Here is a 26191-nt window from a genome sequence, read left to right as displayed (position 1 = left end):
AAACGGATGTCAAACGATGATGATGATGATGGCTGGTTTAAATGCTAAATGGTTAAAAAAATGCTTATAGTTGAAATGCCTTTTATCACTAGTTAGCTCATTCATGACTGACCTGGCACTAAGCATCAACATTAGCAACAAACTTTATATTTTCATTTTATGAATTACATTTATGCATACAGAAATAATAAACTTTTCAACCATCTCAGACTGTGCTAGATTCAAATAAAGACATGAAACACTAACTTAGTAAGATGTCTGTGCAAAACTCTATCACTAGACTTAGAAACGGTAAGACTTCAATTGGAAATAACATTATTTCCAGCTGAAGGACTCGGAATGTCACTGAATATGGATTAATATTTTTGATATAACGGTGTATTGCATGTAATATTGATGGTTTAATATGTAGAGTAAATAACATTCCAGTAGATCTCTGCTGATTCACAACTTTAGTGCAATGGAATAGTAAACTAAATTGATGTCATTTGAAAAGAATCTTTACAAATGCATTTTTTTTTACATTGACATAAAAGAGGAGAAATGGAAGAGAAGGAGGCGGAGGAGATGAATGCTATAAGCTGACGTTTATGTAATTCTAAAAGAGGTTAGTAGTGGAAATGATGTCAAGTAGTTCCAACAGGGAGTCCAAACTGGACCAACAAATCAGCTTGCTAGCAAATCAAATTTCTCCCTATACAGAAAGAACACTTTATCGTTTTCTCTATTTTATAAAACATTCTTTTTTACATCTGTTTTTTTTCATACTGGCATGGGTTGTATCGATACTTATTTAAGGTAGTATTTAAGAGTTGAATGCACTTCCTGTTGGTAACTCATTACCCATTTTCAAATAAGGAATTATTTATTACACTGGGTTTCAAAAATGCACCATCTGCGACCATGATCGTTGCCAGAGCAGCTAACTGGCTTCTGTGCCAGTGGGATGTAGAAAGCACCATTCGAGTGTGATCATTACCAGCGTCACCTTACTAGCACTTGTGCTGGTGGGCATCCGTGCTAGTGGAGCGCTAAGAGCACCACCCAAACGTGATCGTTGCCAGAGCAGCAAACTGGATTCTGTGCCGGTTGCACATAAAAAGCACCATTCAAGTGTGATCGTTACCAGCATTGCCTTACTGGCACTTGTGCCGGTGGCACGTGAAAAAACATTTGAGCAAGGTTGTTGCCAGTGCCGCTGGACTGGCTCCTGTGCAGGTGGCATGTAAAAAACACCATTTGAGTGTGTGCCCGTTGCCAGTACTGCCTGACTGGCCCTCGTGCTGGTGGCACATAAAAGCAATTTGAACTCAGAATGTAACAGCAGACGAAATACTGCTAAGCATTTCGCCCGGCATGCTAACATTTCTTTCAGTTGCTGTCTCCCAAATTCACTGAAAAGGTTTTGGTCAACATAGGACTATTTGTAGAAGTCATTTGCTCAAGGTGCCATGCAATAGGACTGAACCCAAAACCATGTGGTTGGGAAGCAAAGTTCTTAACCACACAGCCAATCAATATACATATTGTTTTATTGTTATATCTCTATGAACGCTCTAATTCAAAACTACTTTACAACCGTTTTTGCAAAATGAAAAAAAAAAAAAAATCCATAATTAAAAAAAAAAACCGATCAGTAGTGAATTGAACACATTAATCTGGAGTAAATTATTTACTTGTGTGTGATTAAGTTATAGAATGAATTAAGTAATTAGAAGTATATAAGTGGAATTTCTACTTTGCAATCTATCTTCAGCGTAAACAAGAGCAGAAGAAAATGACATAAGTAATAGACTTGAGCAATAATAATAACACTCACTTTGACATGTGTCAGAGAGTCAGATAAAAATCAATATATTGGCCATATTTCTGTAGAAATTTAAACATAAATGAGATAGTCTACACTTTTAAAGATTTAAACGAATACAATATATACAATATTCTTTCCTCTTTTTTTTTGTGAGTATTCCTTTTATGGGAATACTGAATCGTGTGGAAAGCCTGAGTTAGTTCTGGGCAGACTATTGAGTCACATTCCAAATGTGACCACCCTGTCTTTTTTTATTTCTAAAAATTTCTTGCTCTTGATTCTGTGTATCTTGGACTATACCTATTTCTTTACTATCCACAAGGGGCTAAACACAAAGAGGACAAACAAGGACAGACAATCGGATTAAGTCGATTATATCGATCCCAGTGCGTAACTGGTATTTAATTTATCGACCCTGAAAAGACGAAAGGCAAAGTTGACCTCGGCTGAATTTGAACTCAGAACGTAATGGCAGATGAAATACTGCTAAGCATTTCGCCTGGAGTTCTAACGTTTCTGCCAGCTCGCCGCCTTATCTTGGACTGTACCATTATCTAATATGTTCTTGCTATTATAAGAGGGTACATTGTTGTTTGAGAGAAATCTGACAGTATTTCTAGCAAGCTGAACAACTATGTGGTACCAGCGAAGAACACTCTTGTTGGCTACTTAGACAAAATACTGAGTTAAAAGCAACTAGTTAAAAAAAGAAGAAAATGTTAAAAAAATAATCAAACAAAAACTAAACAACCAAAAATTCAACAATTTATCGGTCCAAATTAGTACCTTATTAGTTTGAAATGAGTGACATTCTTGAATGTAGTTGTGGTGTGACAGAAGAAGCAAGATGCCTCCCCACTGCCAAAAACAGTCAAGCACCATCACTAATAGAGACAATACATCAAATACTAGTAGAAGTGTGAGTGTGTGTGTGGGGGGATATGAAGTATTTGTTGAGGAAGCACTGGTAAGGATGAGTCATTAAGCCTGTGCATGTATGTGTATTTTCAATTGTGAACCATCAATAAGAGATCAGGAAATTTCTGTCGGAGGATATTCACAAGCCATAAAATAAAATAAATATATATATATATATATATATATATATGTGTGTGTGTGTGTGTGTGTAAGGTCCTGTATAGCTCACTGCATAACAAATATAAATAGATCGAAAAAAAAGTAAAATTAGGTTCAAACTAATTTGCTCAATACAACCATGAAATAAACACTGTAAATAAATAGCATGAATAAAAGGATTCTTAAGAAAAGTACCCTGTTGAGATGGGGTGGGGGGAGTGGAGAGCGCAAGAAAATGAGAGAGAGAGAGCGAGCAGGAGAAAGAGAAGATGTTTATGAGAAGAAGCTGGGGGGTATTTTAGTCAGAAATGACACATTGACTAGATTAAAAACTGTTCATGTTAGGAAAGGCCACAAAGTTTACAAGAGTGTAAAGAATTAGGATGTAACAAGATGATAGGATGTAAGAAGATGTGTGATTGGAGAAATTGATAAATTTCCAAACTGAACTCCCATAGCTGAAGGGGTTAAGCAGAACAAAAGGGTGAAAAACTTGAAAAACAGAACAAGAATGGTTAGTTATTAAATCATTAAGAAAGGAGAAAGGAAACAAAAAAATATATTAAATAAAAACAATAGCTTCAAGCATTTCCTTGATTGTAAACAATGTATAATAAACGGGATTCATTGGAAGGTGGGAGTCTGTAATTACCATTGTGGTGCTAGAAATTTCTGTTTGAAATGTATGGCCCTGGATGAAGATAGCTTTAATACATAATGTCTGTCTGTCTCTCTCCTAATCTATCTATCTATCTATCTATATACACATTCACATACATATATCTATATCTATCTATCTAGTGATATCAATACACACACATACACACATTCAGAGAACCATTGTAAACATAGCAATCAATTACAAACAAGAAATAGTTATGTCAATGATGTATTAGAATCAGTCAGAAACGTGTAGACATGTTTCTAAACTGTTGAATCAGCTCTGACCTAAAACCCATGATCAAAGACAATCCAGCTGTTACCATTATCATGTAATGTCTATTTTCCATGCTAGCATGAGCTGGACAGTTTGATAGTTGCTAACAAGGCCAGATGCAGCACCAGGTTCCATTTTCTGTCTTGGCATGGTTGCTACAGATTTCTGCTCTTCCTAATGCCAACCACTTTACAAAGTGTACTGGGTACTTTTTATGTGGCACCAGCACCAGTGCTCTCTCTATATTTCAACAGCATATCTATGAAGGTACATGGCTGAGTGATCAGGGTGTAGCATTCATGATCATAAAATCATGGTTTCAATTTCTGGATGAGGCAGTGCATTGTACTCTTGAGCAAAAAACTTCATTTCACATTGCTCCAATTGTAAATGAGTTCCAACAATAGTTGGGAAGTTAACCTTGCGATGGACCAGAATCTTGTTTGACCTCAGTACTTGACTACTCCTTTATTTTATCAACCCAGATGAGATGAAGGGCAAAAATTGACCTCAGCCAGATTTCAATTCAGAATGTAAAGAATCAGAAGAAATAGTGCCAAAGCCTTTTGTCTGATGCTCTACTGATTCTTATTTTATTAATTGCCCATAAGGGGCTAAACATAGAGGGGACAAACAAGGACAGACAAAGGGGATTAAGTCGATTACATTGACACCAGCGCGTAACTGGTACTTAATTTATCAACTCCAAAAGGATGAAAGGCAAAGTCGACCTCGGCAGAATTTGAACTCAGAACGTAACGGCAGACGAAATACCGCTAAGCATTTTGCCTGGCGTGCTAAAGTTTCTGCCAACTCACCGCCTTTGTTGTACTGATTCTGCTAATCCACCACCCTTATGGCAAAGTAATAATAAAACACAACTCTGCTAGTTACATTTTCAAACAGCTTGACTTGTCCAGAGATCCTATTTATAGCTTGGTGGACAATATCACTGCGAGTTGTAAAACAAAACAAAAAAAGACCCCCCCCCCAAAAAAAAACAAAGAAAAATCTCACTGCAAGAGAGTCAGAGTATATTGTTAATAATAAGATATAAATCAGTGACACATTCATTCACTGGTTTGAAGGTGAGGACTGTTATCAACTCAGCTAGAGGCAACTCTCAGCTCATATTTATCATTACTTCCAATTAAAAGATAGAGATCCTGGCTTGATTAAACAAGTATCTAATATTCATCATCTCTTTCTCTCATTTGTCTGTGTATGTATATATGTGATGGTAAGTGAGGCAGAATGGTATAAACATATCTCTGTAATAAAGTACTGTAATTAAAAACTTTCCACCTATTGCAATGACAACTAATATTCTGTCGATTGTTCCCCATATGCAGAAAGTGGACACCATTATAATCAAATCAATATGGTCAGAACCATAAACAATAAATTAATATGTAAGATTAGACATTATTTTAATGTAAATCTTGTATATTTTAATAATATATGACATTTATATTTCATTATCATTAACTCCCTTACAGTGGCAATAAGTGAATACTACATTTTCGATTCTCAGTTCCAATAAATACTTTGATAGAACCACATATTTTGGTTTTTAAGTCATCATCAAATATACACCCAGTAAAGTACATAGTGGTGGCATGTGGCTTAGTGGCTACAGTGTTGGGCTCATGATTATAAGATTGTGGTTTCGATTTCTAGACTGGGCGATGCATTGTGTTCTTGAGCAGAAAACTTCATTTCATGTTGCTCCAATCCAGTCAGCTGGTAACAAACAATGAGTAATCTTGCAATGGACTGTTGTCCCATCCAGAGACGAGTATACACAAGAGAAACTGGGGAACCGGCCCTATGTTCTTTACAGAGTAATGTGGACTAACCAAAGTACATAATACAACCAAATACAAGACCACCTCACAATTTTTCTTAAAATTTCTGCATTAGTCAATGGCCATTAATGAGTCACTAAAACAATAATTTTTAAAAACTGGCATGCCAGTTTTGTTTTGAAACCTTACAGTTTTATTTTGCTCTAATAAGAAAACCCACACATAATCATCGATTAATGCCTATTTTCTGTGCTGGCATGGGTTGGATGGTTTGACAGAAGCTGGTGAGCCAGAGGATTTCACCAAAACTCTACTGTCTGCTTTGGCATGGTTTTTCACAGCTGGATGCCCTTTCTAACACCAACTACTTAACAGAATGGACTGGGTGCTTTATATGTAGCACCAGCAGCAGTGAGGTCACCAAGTAACTTGCAGGAGAAGGATCTCAAAACTGGAGATGAGAGGAGTGGTATTGAGGGAGGTGGCTTTGTGCCAGGTGATGAGAAGTTAGATAGAGTATGGTAGAGAGGCAGAAAGAAGTGTCTTGCTGTAGAGGAGATACATGGCTACCCCAGTTAGAGAGAAGAGAGAGAGAGTATATATTATTATTATTTATTTATCCATAAGTAAACATACAAGTAAGACAGCATGTATGTTTAAAATGGATATAACTAAAAATTAAAAAATACATACTTCACAATGTCATGTCTTGGTGAAAGACATCTATAAATAAGAAAGTATAATAATTGAATAGGGACATTTATGAAAAATATAGTAATTAAAGAAATTTAAATAGATGTAAATTATTATTATTGCTGTAATTTTTGAGGAGGAGAAAAAAAAAAGAGATGTTATCTTCATGATTACAGTCATCATAAGCAGCATCAGCAGAACTCCACTTTTCTATGCTGGTACTGATTGGGCAGATTGTTCAGCTTTGAGTTGATTCTTAATTGGAGTCACCATTCCCACCTCTCCCAACGAGTCAGAGGAGCGTGTCCCGCTCGCATCTTTACCTTTTTATTTCTATGAAAACTTTCCTTTCGTGAAGTTTCTTCCAATTTATATTCTTTTATCTTTACTTGTAATTGGTTGTTCCCAATGAATATATCCCTACTGATTTTTTTCCCCTTAAATTTATATTTATACAATCATTTAGGATCAAAAGAAAGAAAGAAAAAAAATCTGTAATTCATATCACTTTTACTGAAGCCCTTGCAATTATAACGCATAAAACTCAACACAGGCACCGAGATTAACAGCTTCAACTTCAAAACTAATAATTATTTCTAATCTTGGTACAAGGCAAGCTGTTTTAGGAGAAGGAGTTTAGTTGATTACACTGACCCCAATATTTGGTTGATACATGAGTGCTAAATATTAATGTTTAACCCTTTAGCATTCAAACTGGCCATATCTGGCCCAAATTTTATCAACTCCAAAAGGATGAAAAACAAAAGTGACCTGAATGGAATTTGAACTCAGAAGATAATGGATCAAAAAAAATTCTGCAAGACATTTTTCTGATGTTCTAGCAATTTAGCCAGCTCAATGCTTTAACTTCCAAACTCATAATATGAGATAAATACATAAAAGAAACCTCTATACACCCAACAATTCTAAACACAAAAACTAATTTAATATTATGAAGCACTACATAATTCATGCAAAGAAGAGAGTAATTTGCATATGAATGAATAGCAGAGAGAAATGATAAAGGTATAAATTAGATAATAGAAATTTGATTTGTTGAAATGGTAAACAGCAAAATAGGAGTGAAGTTTTATAAACTTATCCTGACCATTCTAACATGTTTTAAGATTTGGTGTGCTTCATAGTCTTTTATAGCATCTAAAAGATGCTATAAAAGCCCCTTTCATCACTGAAGATAGATTAACATGTTAATTACCACATGTACCACCAGTGGTTGATTGCAAACTTCATGCGACTGCTACATGTACCACTGGTGATACATTTTCATAATTTGAGAAAATATGTTTTATCCTGTATCTTTGACATGGTTTCAGGGATATCTAACTAACACAAATGCTAAATATTAAAGTTTAACCCTTTAACATTTAAACCAGCCATATTTGGTCTGAATTTTCCACACATGTTTAAACTGACCAGATTCAACCTCTCATACTTACTCTGCAATGTCATTTTAAAAATATACTAACATACCACTGAAATCTTGAAGCTACAAGAAAATCTGTGATTAATTCAAAACAATGTGAATAAATAAGCAACACAGTTGACAAAGAAACCTGAATGCTAAAAGGTTAATTACGAAATATTGTAAAAACGCAAAAATAAATTACATTTCCTTATAATTAAACAGAATACAGTGTGACTGCGTGAAAAACATGGCATCACTGGTAAGTTCCAATAACAAGCCATGGCAGTTAATGTGTTAAAAAGGAAAAAAAAAACGCAGAAATAATAAAGAAGGTTTATTTCACTAATGATCTCTTCAAGTGAAACTAAGTCTTAAACCTCATCTAATTCAAAATAACTCCTTTTTGACCCAAGGACAATGTGCAAAAATAGAAAAACTGAATGAAGGCAATATTCAATATTAATGATAGTGTGAAGTGCTTCAATTATAAGATGTGGTTGATACACAATGTTTACAAAGTCAAGTATCTTTTTCCTTTGAAAGTTGCGATTATAATCTATTAATACTTAACTTTTAGCTTACTTGGTAAATTGTAGAAGATACATACATACATACACAAACATATATCTAGATATCTGGCATGATCTCAGTGAAAGCTTGTTTAATCTGAGATAGGTGAGAAACAAGAAACAGTATGAATTCAATAGAAGCTGATCAAATTAACTTTGAAGTGACAGCAGTATCTATGAGAAAAATTCTCAAAATGTCTTGTAGGCATGGATTTAATGAACAAACAAATTGGTTCTAAATTGAATTCAAATACCAATTTCAAGCTGGATATGAGATTTAAGATGTGATTGGTTTTCATAGCAGAGCAAAGAGATACAATTCAGCATCTCACACGTATGTACACAAACACACATACATGCATGCATGAACACAGACGCACGCCGCTTTGTCTAAAAATATAAAACCTATAATCAACAAATGGCTGCTAACCTCTAAAGCCACAACGTATTTAAAAAGAAAAATACAACTCCATGGCAACTGCTGTAATTCATATTAGAATCTATGATATCAACCGTTAATTGACTAATTAACTACTGTAAAAACTTGAATACTGACCTCCCATAGCCAGGATTTGTAAGTAGCTGTATACAATGTCCTTAGTTCTCTATGCATGTCATTTAATTATAACTAATATTTGAACTTGATTTGCCATCGGCAATATTCAAATGTCTGTCTCTCACATCGTTTATTAGTCATCTTCATTGACAACTACTTTATGGAGAGAATAGTTTGTATCTTGCCATTGTTTTCCTGGCACTGATGTGGAACTTGAGCTGTGACTTACCACCCAATAGCTCTTTCTTGATCATTCTGGTAGAATCCGAAGGTTCGTTTTATCAAGTGTTAAAACATCCAAATACATTTTAATGATGAATTGCAGAAATCATTGATGGGAATCTAATTAATGGTCTCCAATATAATCAAAGATATCTACAGCAGGATTTTATTGTTCTGCAAATAGCATCTTTCTTTGTCAGCAAATTTCTCTTCTCTTACAAATATCATTATTGTATTAACTGCCTTCACTTTTAATTCGGTTCATTATTAGATTTATTTTAGAAAGTTTGATTCACAAGAGATTTATTTCATTTTAATATCTGACTCACTCGTCTCCTTTAAAATTTTAAAAAATAAAAACCTTTTTTTTCTTTTAACTTTGAATTAGAAGATAAAATGTCCCTTACAAAACAACATTTTCTTGTTCTTTCTTCCTCTCCATTACCTCTTAAATAACTCTCAACAATTACGGAGGAAATTGAATGTTAATTTTTTTTTTTAAAGACACAAATGATCCCATATAAAAATATTAGCAAGAAAACATCTGACTTCATTGCTAAACAAAAATATTCTTAAAAACAAGGAAAAAAAAAAAAACCTATCTAAAAAGGAATTAAATGATAATTTTTACTTCTCGTAAGGAAAACAGAAAACTGCCCCCACTCAAAATGATTCCTATCATTTCCTTTCACAATGTCAACATTTTCTAAATTTTCTATATGAAAATATACATAAAAAAAAGAAAGAAAAACAGAATAGTATTTGATAAAGAATTTGATGGAGTGGAGATGAGGATGGGGGGAACCCAAACCATACATTAGCTACCAGCTAAACTGAAATCACAAATGTAAGTTTCAATGAATTTAAAAGATGAAGCAAATTCTGTACTTGCACTAGTGAAAGCCATGGAAATTCTTTGAGATCATTATAAGAAGAAAATGAAGAAGTAATAGAAATACTACAAGAATAGCTATATTGTATGTAGCTACACATTTTATCTTGAAGTAGCTATGAGGAATTAATAAGTATACATAAGTATTCATAAGATATCATGAATTTGTATGAGTAATTAGAGAAATAGTTAAATGATTTAGTCTTAATGAAAATATATTCGTTACTTACATAGTAAAAAGGTAATTCTCAACACTAAAATTTAACAGTTATTTATTGTCAGTTACTTAAAGTTAAGAGATTAATACCTGAAATTAATTTACACCACATTGCTTCATGCCTAGTTTTAATAATGACAAACTAGAAAATGTTTTCACAGATTCAGATATGTAAGGTAACCATAAAATGTTTACAAGTTCTTCCTCATTAAAAAAAATCTCATCATAGGAACTATCTTGCAATGAAGATAGCAAACTGACTTCTGATGTTACGGTTTGAGCCATTAACCCGAATCTCTTTACCCTAAAATTCTAATTTACTATCTTTGTAATGTATTGTAGAATAACTTTGTTTAAGGTTCATTACTCTGTAAACTACAATAACTGAATACGTTATGGTACATTGGTACAATAACACGTTGAATAGGTTCAGAATGCATGGCAAAAATTTTAATAACTTTGGTGTGTGTGTGTGTATGAGAGAGAGAGATGGAGAGAGAAAAGGGTTGAGAAGAGAACCACTTTTCTAACATACTGAACCAGAGAAGAAAATCATTTCAGGCTAAGTGGAGAGAATTGCAATGATTTGCCTGAAAAGTACTTTAAAAACAAAAAGCATATGTTTTCCAATAATTAGTTTTAAAACTACATAAAAATGATTTCCTCCTCTGCTAATAGTAAAATGAGAATAGGATAATGTGAGAAAGCATGGAGTGCCCATCATCGTCATCATCATTATTATTATTACGATGATGATGATCATCATCATCAATATTCTTCCATGTTAACATTCCTATTAAAATAGCTGAGCGAAAGTACGAAATAATTTACTAAGTGACTATACCTATAAAAATACAAAAATGGTAATTCAGTGGAGACTAATGGCTTCTGAATTATAGCCATTTGAACTGTGGCGCTTTGCAGTATTTAATGTCTTTCAAAGTTGAACCGAAGTAAAGTTGAAAAGTTGATTTACTGAACAAGGGACATCAATGCTGGGCTAATTTGATGTTTTACTATTTACATCAATGTAAGCTACATTTCAATAAAACACCTTACACATGCACACATAAACGTAGTGGTCAGAGTATTTATTCGATGTTCAAACATGAAGAAGACTTTGCTGGCTGTTGACCTCGTATTTGTTTACAGTTCTCAGAGACACCGCATTTAATGAAATGTCAGGACTAATGTCACAGGTATACAAGATGAAAAACATCGCGTTAGCAGAGTGTCGGATTACTTCATTGAATGGCAGAAAGAAGTTTTTACAAAGGTCAAGAGGTACAAATCAATCCAGTTATCAAAGCAATCCACTATCCTCAATTAATGGAAGTTGAGGGTGGAGGAAAGGTTACAAAATGAGAAAAAGAAAAAATAGCAAAAAACCAAGCTGCTATTTAATCTTTTTAATTTAAATTGATAAACAAACTGAAATAATCTGAGGATGATATTTTGCAATTATTTAAATTGTTTTTTATTAAATTTATTTTTTCTCTACTGAACCTCCTCATTTAATTCGTCATTCATGTCTGCTCCTTTTGCATTTTAGCTTCAGGTGATTATAACTTAATTTTAGTAATATTTCCTTGTTGACCTGTTCATTCCAACTAAAAATTATTGAAGAAAGAAAGAAGTTAATTGCATCAACAAAACATGTCTATTTTAGAGCTTCTAGATATCCACAGGAATAACTTTATATATTTTCAAACATTTTCTCCCAGTACCGTTCCTCAATTTTTCCATCATTTGAGATGACATTCATGAAAATCCAACCAAATACAGTCAAATAAATTCCACGTATGCTGTATGTAAAAAATACATGATGCAAAAAGAACTTCTTTCATCTTATTTAAATCTGTTTATCCATAACAGCATGAGGTAGGTATTGAGTTATCTGAAGCAGAATTTTATGTGTGGGTGCCCTTCCTGTTGCCAATCCTGTCTGTGTTTTAGGTAAAGGATTTTTGTATTTCACAGGTCTTTGAAAGTGCAGAGCCACTGATTTGTCACCTATGAATGTCAGCATAAGCACTGTTTTCCTTACACAATAACATGTGAAATATCAGCATACACTCATGCATGCATGCACGTGCACACAAGCATGCACAAAATAGAAACTGGGACATAGTAATCTGTAACTTGATTCAATAAAGTGTTTGCTGATGATCCATTGTGGTCAAGCATTTGGAACTCCTCTTCCAGAGCTCCAAAGAACCATAAATGGTGAAATACATAGGAACTACTATATAAACCTGTGTTTATCTTTATTTCTCATATTTTTTTTACTTGATTCAGTTATTTGACCACGGCCATGCTGGAGTACTGCCTTTACTCAAGCAAATCGACCCCAGGACTTATTCTTTGTAAGCCTAGTACTTATTCTATCGGTCTCTTTTGCTGAACTGCTAAGTTAGGGGACGTAAAGACACCAGCATAGGTTGTCAAGCGATGTTTGGAGACAAAGACACACAAAAATATACACACACATACATATATACGACAGGCTTCTTTCAGTTTCCGCCTACCAAATCCACTCACAAGGCTTTGGTCAGCCCGAGGCTATAGTAGAAGACACTTGCCCAAGGTGCCACACAGTGGGAATGAACAAGGAACAATGTGATTGGTAAGCAAGCTACTTACCACATAGCCACTCCTGTGCCTATGGTGAGCTTTATATAGTTTCTGTGTACCAGACTCACAGACTAGTCACTGGTTAGCCTGAGGTGATTGAAGACGCTTACCCAATGTGCCACACTGTAGAACTGAATCCTATACCTTGTGGTTGTGAAGCAAACTTCTTGGTTACACAGCCATACTGTCTAGGGGGACTAGCATCTTAGTATTCATTTAACAGATTAATAATTAGATTCAGGACAAGCTAAATACAATTTAAACTTAACAGACAAGCAAATATACAAGTAGGTAAACACTTCATAACAACAAACACACTATTCAAAAGAAAATCTTGGGGCTCAAGGTATCAGAACACACCTCACAAGTCATATGAATTCATCTCATTTTTACAAACTAGAAATTTAAAACTTGTTATAATTATTATTCTTGCTTGATCATGATCAACTCGATAACGATAACAAATTTTATTTTTCATGATATCCTATTAATCTATTCTCAGTCATCTTTATATTATGTTACTTCATTCATGGAGATGAATATTCAACTTCTGTTCCAATTATTTCCACCACTCCAAGCTGCCCTTCCCTGCTAAAGAGTTTGTCTTCAATCTTTCATTGTTTACATTATCAGTCATTCTGAAAGTGTGCAATCTCTATTAGTCTACTTAAAATCTTGTTATATTTCCTGTGCACTTATTGATTGCACTACTTGCTAAGCATTGATGTACTTTCTAACTAATTTTTCTACATAACTGACATTTAAAGATTTAGATGATCTTAATACCACGTATGGTCAAGTTAAGTTCTTTTCATTTGAGTCTTTTTCATCTATTTTCAAAGTATTCTTGCAAATAATTCATTAACTGATTTCCAATGAAATCTTTGACTGAAGAAGGTTTCAAGAAGAATCAGACCTGAAGCTCCCCATAAAAGGCCAAGTTACCTTAAGGTCAGTCCTGACCAAGCAGGCCTATGATTAAAAGTACTCCAGCTTGACCATCTCATTTTCTATGTATATATATGACTACACTGTTCATGTTATTCCATTTCACAAGAAGGTGTGATATTATTTAAGAGGGAAACTTGGTAGCTATTTCTAGCATGTTGAGCAACCATGTTGAATTTTCTTTATTGGCTCAAAAACTAGAAACAAAGTAGTAAGGAATCATACATTAGTTGTCACCTATCTTGACTTGATCTTAAATATCACTATATTTGTGTCTATTCCAGCTAGCATTATAAACTGCACACATATATTGTATATATCAACTAGTTAATCTCTTTAATCTGCTAGAAAAAGCAACTGAATCTCCCTCATATAATACCCTATTGTCTTAAAAAAGTTGGATATGCTGGAAATTGTAGGCTCAGTTGCACTATTTTTAGAAAAAAAATGTCTATGATGGATCACCTTTGACCAAAGATCATGTTATAATATAAATCCAGACTTTCCTTTTGCTTTTCTGAACAGTTTATTTACTCAGATTTTTTTAATGATTGCGAACTACACACACACACAAATCAAAAACATCATTCGTGCATTTTGGGAGGACGAATAATATATAGCAACATTGTTTTCAAATGCACACAGATTAAAGAGATCTTTCATGATGGAAAACTAAATTAATAAAATTTTTCTTCAATAATAACAACCCGTGTTTTATGCAAGGTACGTACAAGAGAAATTATTACAGAAATACTTGTTTTCAGATCTGGAGGGGAAAAAAGAAAAAAAAAAGAGTATTGCATCTGTTTACTTCCAGGCATCCTGAGTGCATTTTCGATATTTTTCATATGTAGTCATAGACAATTCTGTCATATCAATTACATACATGCACATAAGTATACACACACACATGCATCCCTCCACACATCTATGTATATGTTTATCGACACACAAGCATTAACATATATATATAACTGGGCAGAAGCAGAAAGAGGAAATGAAAGAACATTGATAATCTTTTGATGTTTTAATCTGTTCATTTTAAATCATGGAAATTTCAAACATTTTAATTTTTCTTTGATACTTCTAGCATATCAAGTAATATAAATAATAGCAGCCTGAAATTTTTATCATATATGGTGAGAGTACCAGAGTGTAAATATAACATTTCAAATGTGCATGTTTCCTAAAAGCACTGCCTTCTTTTCTTTAATCTCACTAAACACAGAAATCATTACATCTGTATATCTCTCTCTTAATATATATATATATCTTCTAGGTGTTTCCAAGCCGATAAAAAATTCATTTTTAATGTAGTACTCACTACCCCTTATTATCCAGCATTTAATGTATTGACTAAAAATCTGTAGAATTAAGTAGCTCTGGGATGGTTATAACACAAAGATGTCAACAGCATAAAACAAAGGTTATGTGTTCAAATTTTGCCTTTACCATTGGTCCCTCACTCAATATGGATTCTAACGTTGTAAGCATTAATGCAACACTCCCATTTCTGCTACGGAAGTTGATTAATTCCTCAACCCCAGTGAAACAAAAACGTCACCATAGCAACTACATAAACACTAGCTTCTTTTAAATAGATCCACCAGTGTTTTTATGTTATATACTCTGAGTTTGAATGCATCTTTCTCACCATTTTACTTCTTCCTTCCATGCAGGCATGAGTTGGACAGGTTGCCACGGTCCAAGCCCATTCTTAATTGGAGTTATTGCTCTCATATCCGTGTTGTAGGATTACATCTCACAAATACATTTCATTTTAGCATGGCTTCTATAAGACTAGATTCCCTTGTGAAAACCAAGCACATTACAAAAATGTGTGGGTAGATTTTAGTGTGGTATTGGTACTTGAAAAGTCGTCATGTCCTCAGCCACAAATAAAGCATTATAGAGTATCCAGTATAAAAAAAATCAAATTTTGATCCATTGGATATCTTGGATATCTTTTATCATTTACTTATTTCAGTCAGTGAATGGCGACCATGCAAGGGCACTGACTTGAAGTGTTTAGTTGAATGAATCAACCCCAGTACTTTTATTCAAGGTCTGGTACTTATGCTATTTATCTCTTTTATGAAACCGCTATGTTACAAGGACGTAAATAAACCACTACCAGTTGCTAGGTGGTGCATGTGTACGTGTGTGTGTAATCGCAAATACATGCATACATATACATATGATGGGATTCCACACAGTTTCTGTCAACCAAATTCACTCACAAGGCCAGAGCTATGGTAGAAGAGACTTGCCCAAGCTGCTGTGCAGTGGAACTGAACTTGATACCACATGGTTGCAAAGCAAACTTTTTAACCACACAGCCATGCCTGCACCTACTCTTTTACTTCTTTAAGTCATTTGACTGTATCCATGCTGGAGCACTGCCTTTAGTCGAGCAAATCGACCCAAGGACTTATTATTTGGGAGCCTAGTACTTATTCTATCGGTCTCTTTTGTCGAGCCACCAAGTTCTGGGAACGTAAACACACCACCATCAGTTTTCAGGCGATGTTGGGGGTACAAACACAGACACACAAACATATACACACACACACACACACACACACACACATATATATATATATATATATATATATATATTCTGTCTACCAAATCCACTCATAAGGCTTTGGTTGGCCCGAGGCTGTAGTAGAAGACACTTGCCCAAGGTGCCATGCAGTGGGACTGAATCCGGAACCATGTGGTTGGTAAGCAAGCTACTTACCACACAGTCACTCCTGCACCTATATGAATTTTCCTTTAATTATCTCACTCATTTCAATTTAAGTTTCAACTCAGATATTTTGACTCCACTGATTTTAGTTATTTTTCAGTTTTATCAATTTGAATTAAAAAAACAAAAAAACAAAAAAAAGCCTTACATAAATACATACAAAATTTGTCACTCTGAGTTTTAATAATACAAATACCCTTTATGGAGAAATTTATATTAAAATCACCACTAAATTGTGCAGATAACTAGTCAACGGAAACATTACATGGACATTCAATTATCAAATAGAAGACCATTCAAATGACTGGCAAAGATTCAATCACTAAAACACTTCAATCACTAGTTCACTATCATGCCGTTTCTTTCCTTTATCTCTTTGATTGCTGTTATAATGATTTCTGCTCTTCTGAACAAGGAGCCAACTACATACCCTCGCCATTCAAGACTATTTGTCCCATCTGTCTCTTGTAGTCTCACCACCCTTAGTGTTTTATCTACAAAACTTGACATTAAATATATTTCTCAATCATTCTCCCTACATCAGAACTGTGGCTCTCTGGAACCGTCTCAGTTCATATTTCTCTCTCCAGACACTAACCTATGGATGACCAAAATGAAGATCAGCTACATCAGTCTAATAAGTGCAGAAGGGTCTCCTACACTTGTGACATTTCATTGTTCCCTTCGACTAACTTAAAAAATAAAGTCCCTGAAATCAAAGCATTATTTTCTAACAACATGTTATTCATTTTGAAAGGGATTCAATATGGCAAAGCTAAGAAACAAAATTAAGAAGAATTGTGATCAGTCATTATTGCATTGACTGGCATTGGGCATAACTGTTCTGTGATATTTGTTTCTAAGTCCTTACGTTCAAAGTTTAAATTCTGCCGAGGCCAGCTTCACCTTTTATCCTTTCAGGGGTTGATAAAATAAAGCACTAGTCAAGTAATAAGGTCATTGTAATTGATTAGTCCTGCTTCCCTGTCCAAATTACTGGCCTTCTGTCAATTTTAGAAAGAGTTATTCAAGTGGATGTTTTATTTAAAAATTTAGTTATCCAGTTGGTGTTAATGATGGGCACTCATTGACTTAGATATATGAGCATCTGGTTGTTTGATCAACTGAACAATTTACTTATTGAATTAGCATGCAAGGTGGTTGAATATTCCTTAGACACATGGCCCTTGGGATTACAAGTACAATCCATATGAAAAGCTCTGTACAGCTTCTAGTTACCTCATTTTACTCACAATGCCAGGCCAAAGTTAACTCAAGGTTATGTATGGTAAATATACCTGTCACAGATGCTTCACAGCAGGATTGAACCTTGGATTTCATGGTTGAAAAGTGAACTTCTTAACCACTCAGTCATGCCATATATATTTCTGTTTAGTGATATTTTCATAAAGCATTCTGGCTGGTAATGGGATATGATATTTTAATTTGGAATGTAGTAACATGTTTATTCTAAAGCCAATTATTAACTGATAGGATTGAAAATGCTCTAATCCTCAAAACGACATCTGATAATATTATTGCAGAGGAGAGACAATTCAAATAGTTTAAGATTAACCAGTGAAAATGGTCTCTACTTGAAAATGTGGTCTGGGTTGGAAGCTTGCAAGTTCCCATAGCAACAAAGCCTGCACAGAAACACAGAAGAGTAGTAAATAGCAACATCAAAATCAGAGTCACGTAAGTAAAGCAAGAAAATAAGAAGTAGGTATATTTTGGTATATAATAGGGATGTAAATATATATTGGAAAGGTATCTAATTATTAGGATTTAAATGGAACTTATTACAATAATACAGCTTTAGCAATGTAAACCCCTATGCTGTGTATGAATGCCTGTTTGTCTGTATACAAAGGGACACAAACATACATACATGCTATTGTATTCCATTATAGGAACACTCCATTGGTTACGACGACGAGGGTCCCAGCTGATACGATCAATGGAACAGCCTGCTCGTGAAATTAACGTGCAAATGACTGAGCACTCCACAGACATGTGTACCCCTAACGTAGTTCTCAGGGAGATTCAGCGTGACACAGAGTGTGACAAGGCTGGCCCTTTGAATACAGGTACAACTTATTTTTGCCAGCTGAGTGGACTGGAGCAACGTGAAATAAAGTGTCTTGCTTAAGGACACAATGCGTCGCCAGGAATTGAACTTATGACCTTACAGTCGTGAGCCGAATGCCCTAACCACTAAGCTATGTGCCTTCCCAATTATACTAACTCACTAACCCACACAACCTGAAGATCTACCAGGCCGAGAGGAAATGGGTGGATCTAATGCATGTGTCAGTACATGGAAACTAATCCTTGTGAGACACAGGATGAACCACAGCCAGATTCAGTACACAGATCCTGGAACGTCCAAGTGTTGCAAGCCCCAGACCCATGCAGAGTAACAGAACTTCTCAACTTTTGAAATGAATTTTTAAATAATGACAAATGTCAGATTTGAAGTTCTAATGTCCATAACTTACTCAGCACACATAGGACTGAGTCACCTACCGCAGATTTGGAAATCTTAACATGTAAATCACTGCATATTTCTGATATTCTGAAGTTAAATAGTATTGTAGCAGTACATACCAAAGTAGGAAAAGTAGGAATTTGCATCACCGGTCTGGAACCCCTATCTTGTCCAGGATATTAATCGTCTGGAAGCTGTTCAGTGACGTGCAACCAAGAGAATACCTTCCGTCAGGCATTTGCCATATTCTGAACACCTTACTTTCCTGGGCATGGATACATTGAAACTCTGACGTCTGGCAGCTGACTTGGCAGACACCCATAAAATTATTAACCATCTTACAAACAATAACTCTGAGTACCTTTTCAAACTCCACCTCTCTAACACCCATGAACATGTTTACAAAGTCAGAAAACAGCACAGCTCCCATGACTTTCGGAAACATTTTTTCATGCTAAGAGTTGCTGAAGCATGGAACAAACTGCCGGCATCAGTTGTTAGTTGTCGGAGCACTGCATCCTTCAAAACTTCCATTCTTCCTGAGATTCGCCAACACTACACCTGATTTTCTCCCCTCCATACACATGCAAGCATGTATCTTTCCAGGCATTTGTACATTACTACATATGCTTTATATGCACTTTTGACAAGTTGTGGTGCACCTGAGCACTGTATACAATAATTTCATTATTATATTATTATATCTAAAGATATGCAAAGGTGCTTGACCTGGTGGTTAGGGCGTTGCACCCATGATGGTTAGATCATAGGTTCAATTCATAGACCAAACAGTGAGTAGTCTTCTTGAGTAGAATACTGTTTCACATTGATCCCGTCTACTCAATTGTAAATGGGTATCCCTGAGACAGAATAATCTTCTGATCACAAACGATGTTAGTCAGCTCACCCAGCCAGCAGGGTGGCATCATTTGAAAGCTAAAACAATGTGAAGTGCATTGTAACCAGTGATGTATAACACCTGAGAGTCTGGTTGATAACATGATACCACGATATCTAAAAATATATTGAAGTGTCTCATATGAGCTAGGTGAATACATTATCTTTTTTGTTCACTAAAACACCAATTTAGATATGAGTTTTGAGATGAGAAATTTTTTTTTTATGGCTAGATATCCTCATTGTAAAATTGATAACGAGTGACAGTAATAAATTTAATTTTAAATTCAGTTTAACCCTGATTATTTTAAACATTTTGACTTCATTTCCTAAATCTTAAAATCTTTTCCCAGCAGAGGTCTAATTTTCATTGAGAAACAAATTATTGAAGTGAAAGTATTTACATATTTAAATTAGTCATGAATAATAAGACAATTTGTTCAAGAAACCATTTAATAAGTCGAGTTACTAGTCCATTGGCACTGATATATTTATCTACCCCGGCAGAATTTTATTATCTTAGTTTAATAATCTTTTGTGAGTGGCCTAGCTGCTCTCTTGTGTAACACTGGTGACAATAACATCTCTTAATTCCAACAAAGAATTTAAGCATCATAAAACAAAACTGAAACCTCAACTACTACCCACCACTGTTGGAATATGCAGACATTGTGAATGAGTGGTCTCAAGCATTTCAACTAAAAATTAGGCCATATTTATTTGAAATATAGTGATCCATTTTAAATGTTTTATCAATCTCTAAAGTGCTATATTTTGGTTATTTTGAAGTGCACAACTTGGCGGTAGAGTCATAATAGAATGAACAATATATGTAGTGGCATTTACTCCAGTACCTTGTGTTCTGAGTTCAACCTTGCCTTTTTCCGTCCAGGGTCAAAGTACTAGTCTAGGATGGTGAATTGGCAGAAATCGTAAAGCATTGGATGGGATGTCTTGCAGTATTTAGTTTGGTTCTCTAGGTTCAAATTCAGCCATGGCATACTTGGGTGGAGGACTTAATCTGTCACCCAGTTTAACACAACCACCTGGTACCTTTAGAAGAGCCCACTCAATTGTAAGTGTTCAGGTAAGGTCTCCAGTTTAAAGATACTTTCTTCCCTCCCACTAGTGTTGGAGGCCCTCTAAACAATCCTGGGCCCAAATGTTTAAAATATCAAAAAAAATTTTTGGAAAGCAGACATATGATGATGATGATGCTACTATGTTTTCTAAGAAAAGAAAAATTTTCTTGTCTTGTGTCAAGTATAAAAAATAAATTTCATTAGAATAATGATAAATCTGCCATCTTCTGATTTTTCAGTAATTATTGAATTTTTAAAAAATAAGTTTTGAGGAAGCACAGAGTTAACCATGCAACACAAATCAGCAAACATTGGAAGTCAAAAGTGATGGATAATAAAAGGAAGTGTTACCTTTCTTGTGCCCACTGTTGGTACTTGCGTTGTATACTGCTCTGTGTAGAGTTGCCTGGTGTCATTCGGTTCAGGTCAAATGAGGGGAATGGAAATGAAGGTGTACTTGGTGATACTAACTGGCTGCGCAGCATTTGCATTTGCCTTTCATACATTTGCTTCTGCCGTTCAAGAGCCTCTGTATGAAAATTAGAGAAATACCACATATTACATGAAGAAAGTGCTAAAGTCAAAAGTCTAAGCAATTTAAGTGAAAGACCAGCGGGGAACATGGTTTTGGCAAGTAGTACAAGATTTACAAACAGGTAAAAAAAAAAAAAGACAGAAAGAAAAAATTGAGAATGGCAATGAAGATGAAATATGATATAGGTTTTTTTTTTTTCAAAAGACTATTGATAAAGTAGAGTAATTTAGAAATAGCATTAAAAAGTTTATAAACCAATGGTCTGTGGAAACTAGGTAACCCTTTAATGGCATTTACAGGAAGACAAAAAAAAAATTAAATGAAAAACTGAGTGGCTGAGTGAACAAAACTGTTGTGTGTTGTGCATATTGATAAAGTTTCTAAGCATGAAAGGGATAAGTAGAGCTTTGAATAAAAGCAATGGAAGTTGTTTTTAATGAATTATTGATTCCCATACAGTCAGCAAGAATCAAACAATTCAGCATAAAGCTTCTAATAACTTATCTATAAAACATCAATAATGAACAATATCTAGAGGAATTGTAATCTAAGAAACATAGAAAGTCCAATATCAAATACGGAAGAGATCTATTGTTTCCGGAGAAACAAATATTGAACTAGCCTTTACTCTGTAAAGCTTGAAAGAGACAAAACAGAGACATTTGACTGCAAACACATCCATAGGTATATCTGTTTACTTATATACTCAATTATATTTAGCTGTCCTAGTTAATCTTCCATAGAAATATGCAAAGAGATAGTTTTCTGGATTTGTACTTCAAAAGAGAACAGTCAATGAGAAGAGGAAAGAAAAAGAAAAAAAAAAACAGAAAAAAACACTGCACTTCCACTGTATTGTTAATTTTTAAGTAAATTTGTCTTTATATTGAAGCACAATGCTTGTGAAGAAATTTCTTTAAAGATGGTAATACAATTTTCTTTGAAAAACAGATAGTTCTGAAGATTTTGAAAAACCAAGAATCAATTTTAATTTCATCTGAAGAGAAGCATAGAACCCTAGGTACGTAGATATATTTAATGAAACAGAACATTCTGGAGATTCAGCAAACCAAAATTGTAATTAAAGCAGTAATTGAAGAGTATATTTAAAATATACACACACATATACATGCGTGTACACACACACACACACACACTTGCATGCACACACAAAAATATGAATTTAATAACTGAAAGATTAACATGAAATACATCTGTTTATAGATACATGTAATACCAAAATATGTAAAACAAAATTTTTAATAATATTCGGCATGACAAGATTGAGAAAAAATACATTAGAACAATCTTAATTGCTTCCTAAGGAAAAAACCCTCCAAAAGAACAAAAAAAACATGTAAAAAGTATTAACAAAAATTATTGTAAAGCTCATTAGATGAAAAAAATCTGTATATACATGTATGCATCATTATCTCTATATATAATATATATATATATGTGTGTGTGTGTATATCTATTATCTATTATATTGTTTATACATGTGTGTGTGTGTATATATATATATATATATACACACATACAGACACATTTATATATATGTGTGTGTTTGTGTCTATCTATATTAAATATACATATCTCACTATTTCTCTCCTGCTATACACACATACACACATGTGCATGTGTGAATAATGAATTTGTGTGAGAACCAATATCCTCAGATTCATTCATGTGAAAGTGATAAAATTTCAAAACCATTTTTGTTGTTTCTAAGTAATAGAAATACTAAAAAGTTGGATTTCCAATTCAGCACAGTAGATTTAAATATTGATTTCTGTTGGCAATCATTAGCTACATCTGTCATGTACTTCTTTCTCTAACTGTTTAATCATACACCAAGTCAATTCTGGTATATTCTAAAGAAATAAAAATTAATAGATGATATTATTATACATTGCAAGTTTGAGATAGAAGACAGAAGGAGGATCACTGATGAAATATGATCCAAAGTATCTACCATTTTGGCGTTTATAATGAATAAGAATATTCACATAAAAATCATTGTCTTTCTTTTCTTTTATGCGCTTCTTCTTTGCTTTGCTAGCATGGTTTAATTGAATATATTCTTTTCCACTCTAGGCACAAGGCCCGAAATTTGGTGGGAGGGGGCCAGTTGATTAGATCGACAGCAGTATGCAACTGGTACTTAATTTATCAACCCTGAAAGGATGAAAGGCAAAGTCGACCTTGGCGGAATTTGAACTCAGAACATAAAGACAGACAAAATACCTATTTCTTTACTACCTATTTCTTTATTACCCACAAGGGGCTAAACACAGAGGGGACAAACAAGGACAGACACTCGGATTAAGTTGATTACACAGACCCCCAGTGCATAACTGGTACTTATTTAATCGACTCCGAAAGGATGAAAGGCAAAGTCGACTTTGGTGGAATTTGAACTCAGAACATAAAGACAGACAAAATACCCATTTCTTTACTACCTACAAGAGGTTAAAGACAGAGGGGACAGACACACGGATTAAGTTGATTACACAGACCCCCAGTGCATAACTGGTACTTATTTAATTGACTCCGAAAGGATGAAAGGCAAAGTTGACCTTGGCGGAATTTGAACTCAGAACATAAAGACAGACGCAATACGGCTAAGCATTTCACCTGGCATGCTAACGTTTCTGCCAGTTTGCCGCCTTTAAATATTCTTTTCTACTCTTGGAACAAGGTCCGAAATTTTGGTTAGATGAATATATTGTTGAGGCATTGTTTTATAGTCAGATGCCCTTCCTATCACTAAATATGTTACCTGTTTTTCAAGTAAGGAATCTGGCAAATTCCAACAATGTCACCACTTGTGATTCTGCAACTTTTGGAGACATACAAATGTAAACAGACATAGAATATAGTTGCTTGTGTTCATACACACATGCAAACATGTATATTCTGCTGGTGACACATGAGAGGAACCCATGCTGGTGACACATTAAAGACACTCAGTACACTCAATGGAATGGATGACAAAGAAACCAAGCCAAAACAGACTCGAACTTGGAGCACCACCTTGGCTTACTAGTTCCAGTCAAACCATCTAACCCAAACCAGTATGGTAAACGGACACTAAATGATGATGATGATGATGCTCCTTTCAGTTTCTATTTACCAAATCCACTCAAAAGGCTTTTGGAGATATAGCAGAAGACATTTGCCCAAGGTGCTGTGCACTGGTATTGAACCTGGAGCCATATGGTTGTCAAATGAACTTCTTAACCACATAGCTATGCCTGCATCTTTAGCAGCTGATTCTAAAAAATGACACTGTGATTGTGACTCTGCTTAACCCTTTCATTACCGTATTTATTTTGAGATGCTCTGCGTTTCTTTCAATTAATTTTAAATAAAACAAAGAATTTAGTAAAATAACTGAGTTATCATTAAGCCAGTGCTAGGAACATAAACTGCAACTAAGGTTTGGTGGAAGATTTTAATTCAGAACTTTTGAAAACAAGACATTTGTACTACAGAGCCAGAGGCAGTTTCAGCTGGGTTGGTATCAAAAGGGTTAAAGCAGACAGTCACATATTCTTAGCTGATTTAAACAAAATACTTTTCACTGAAACTGTAATATAACAGCTTATTACTTGTAATAAGAGAATTTGCACTCATACCAGAAGTGGCAAGAGAAATGAAATACAAACACTTCATAATAATATAAAGTAAATATACACCATAGTGATGTAAAGCGAATACAAATATGTTGTAATGCTACAATAAACCCTTTGAAATGCTTACAATATACTTTTATTTTTGTGAAATATATAGTTACATAAGAAAAGCTTTTGAGAAGGTTTCTGATGGCAGTTTAAAATTCAATGAAAATCTTAATGAGTGATTCAATAAAAATGATTTTGGTTGAAATAAAATTAGTTTAAATTCCTTTTATCTGTTATTTTCAAATATAATTTATAAAAGTATATGAACACCTTCCTTTTGAATTTAATTTTAAAAGGATAAACATTATCATTTTCCACTCTTTTCATACTAAGTAGCAACTTAAGCAGTAATACTTCTTTGAAATTCTAAAAATCTTTATAAAACTTTTATAGTGGAAGCAATTTTGTTCTCATTTATTAAACATCTTCATGCTAAAAACCAAAGCTGGTAATAATAAGTGAGAAAGAAAATAGGTATGCAACTTAAAAAATTAAAAAAAACAAAACAAAAAAAAAAAACAATTACAAAAACATAATGAATTACCCTGTTTGTCTTCTTCGTATTGTTTTTCAATGGCACAAATAGCTTCTTGGATGGGGTCATTGCTAAGTTCCTTCATCATTAATTCCTGCTGGGCAAAATCGTAGTCAATATGTTGTTCAGGCTCAGAAACTAATGGAGGCAAGGTATCTGTTGAAAAATGGAGGAAAAAAGAAGGGGGGAAAAACTCAATATAAAAATTACTAAGCATAAGTGTTCAAAAAGTACAAAAAAAAAAAAGAAAAAAAAAGAGGAAGTAATCTTTGAATTAAGATAAAAATAAAGTTCTTAAAAGATCTACATTTCTCACAGAATTAACTTTTATGGTTGATAAGAATATAAACTATTTGCTTAAACCAGGTTTAATATGAAAGGATTACGGTAAGTTTCAATGCAAAGTTTTAGAGCATAAATATCG

The 26191-nt window shown here is 34.2% G+C and overlaps 1 protein-coding gene across 19 annotated transcripts in view; it reads right to left on the bottom strand.

Moving 5' to 3' along the window:
- Nucleotides 1-26191, bottom strand: part of LOC115211116 (kinesin-like protein KIF13B) — a 772943-nt gene that overhangs the window by 127013 nt on the left and 619739 nt on the right. For 17 of the 19 annotated variants that reach the window (XM_036502438.1, XM_036502452.1, XM_036502447.1 and 14 more), the window contains 3 exons: nt 25777-25923; nt 21363-21540; nt 6326-6355 (listed from right to left, as the gene is read on the bottom strand). In XM_036502438.1, coding sequence (XP_036358331.1) covers nt 6326-6355; nt 21363-21540; nt 25777-25923 — 355 coding nt within the window. The remainder of the gene's footprint in view (nt 1-6325; nt 6356-21362; nt 21541-25776; nt 25924-26191) is intronic. The other 2 variants (XM_036502443.1, XM_036502453.1) reach the window with 1 other exon arrangement.

The sequence above is a fragment of the Octopus sinensis genome, linkage group LG4 (genome assembly GCF_006345805.1).
Source record: "Octopus sinensis linkage group LG4, ASM634580v1, whole genome shotgun sequence".
NCBI lineage: Eukaryota > Metazoa > Mollusca > Cephalopoda > Octopoda > Octopodidae > Octopus > Octopus sinensis.
This window is presented reverse-complemented; position numbering and strand designations above follow the sequence as displayed.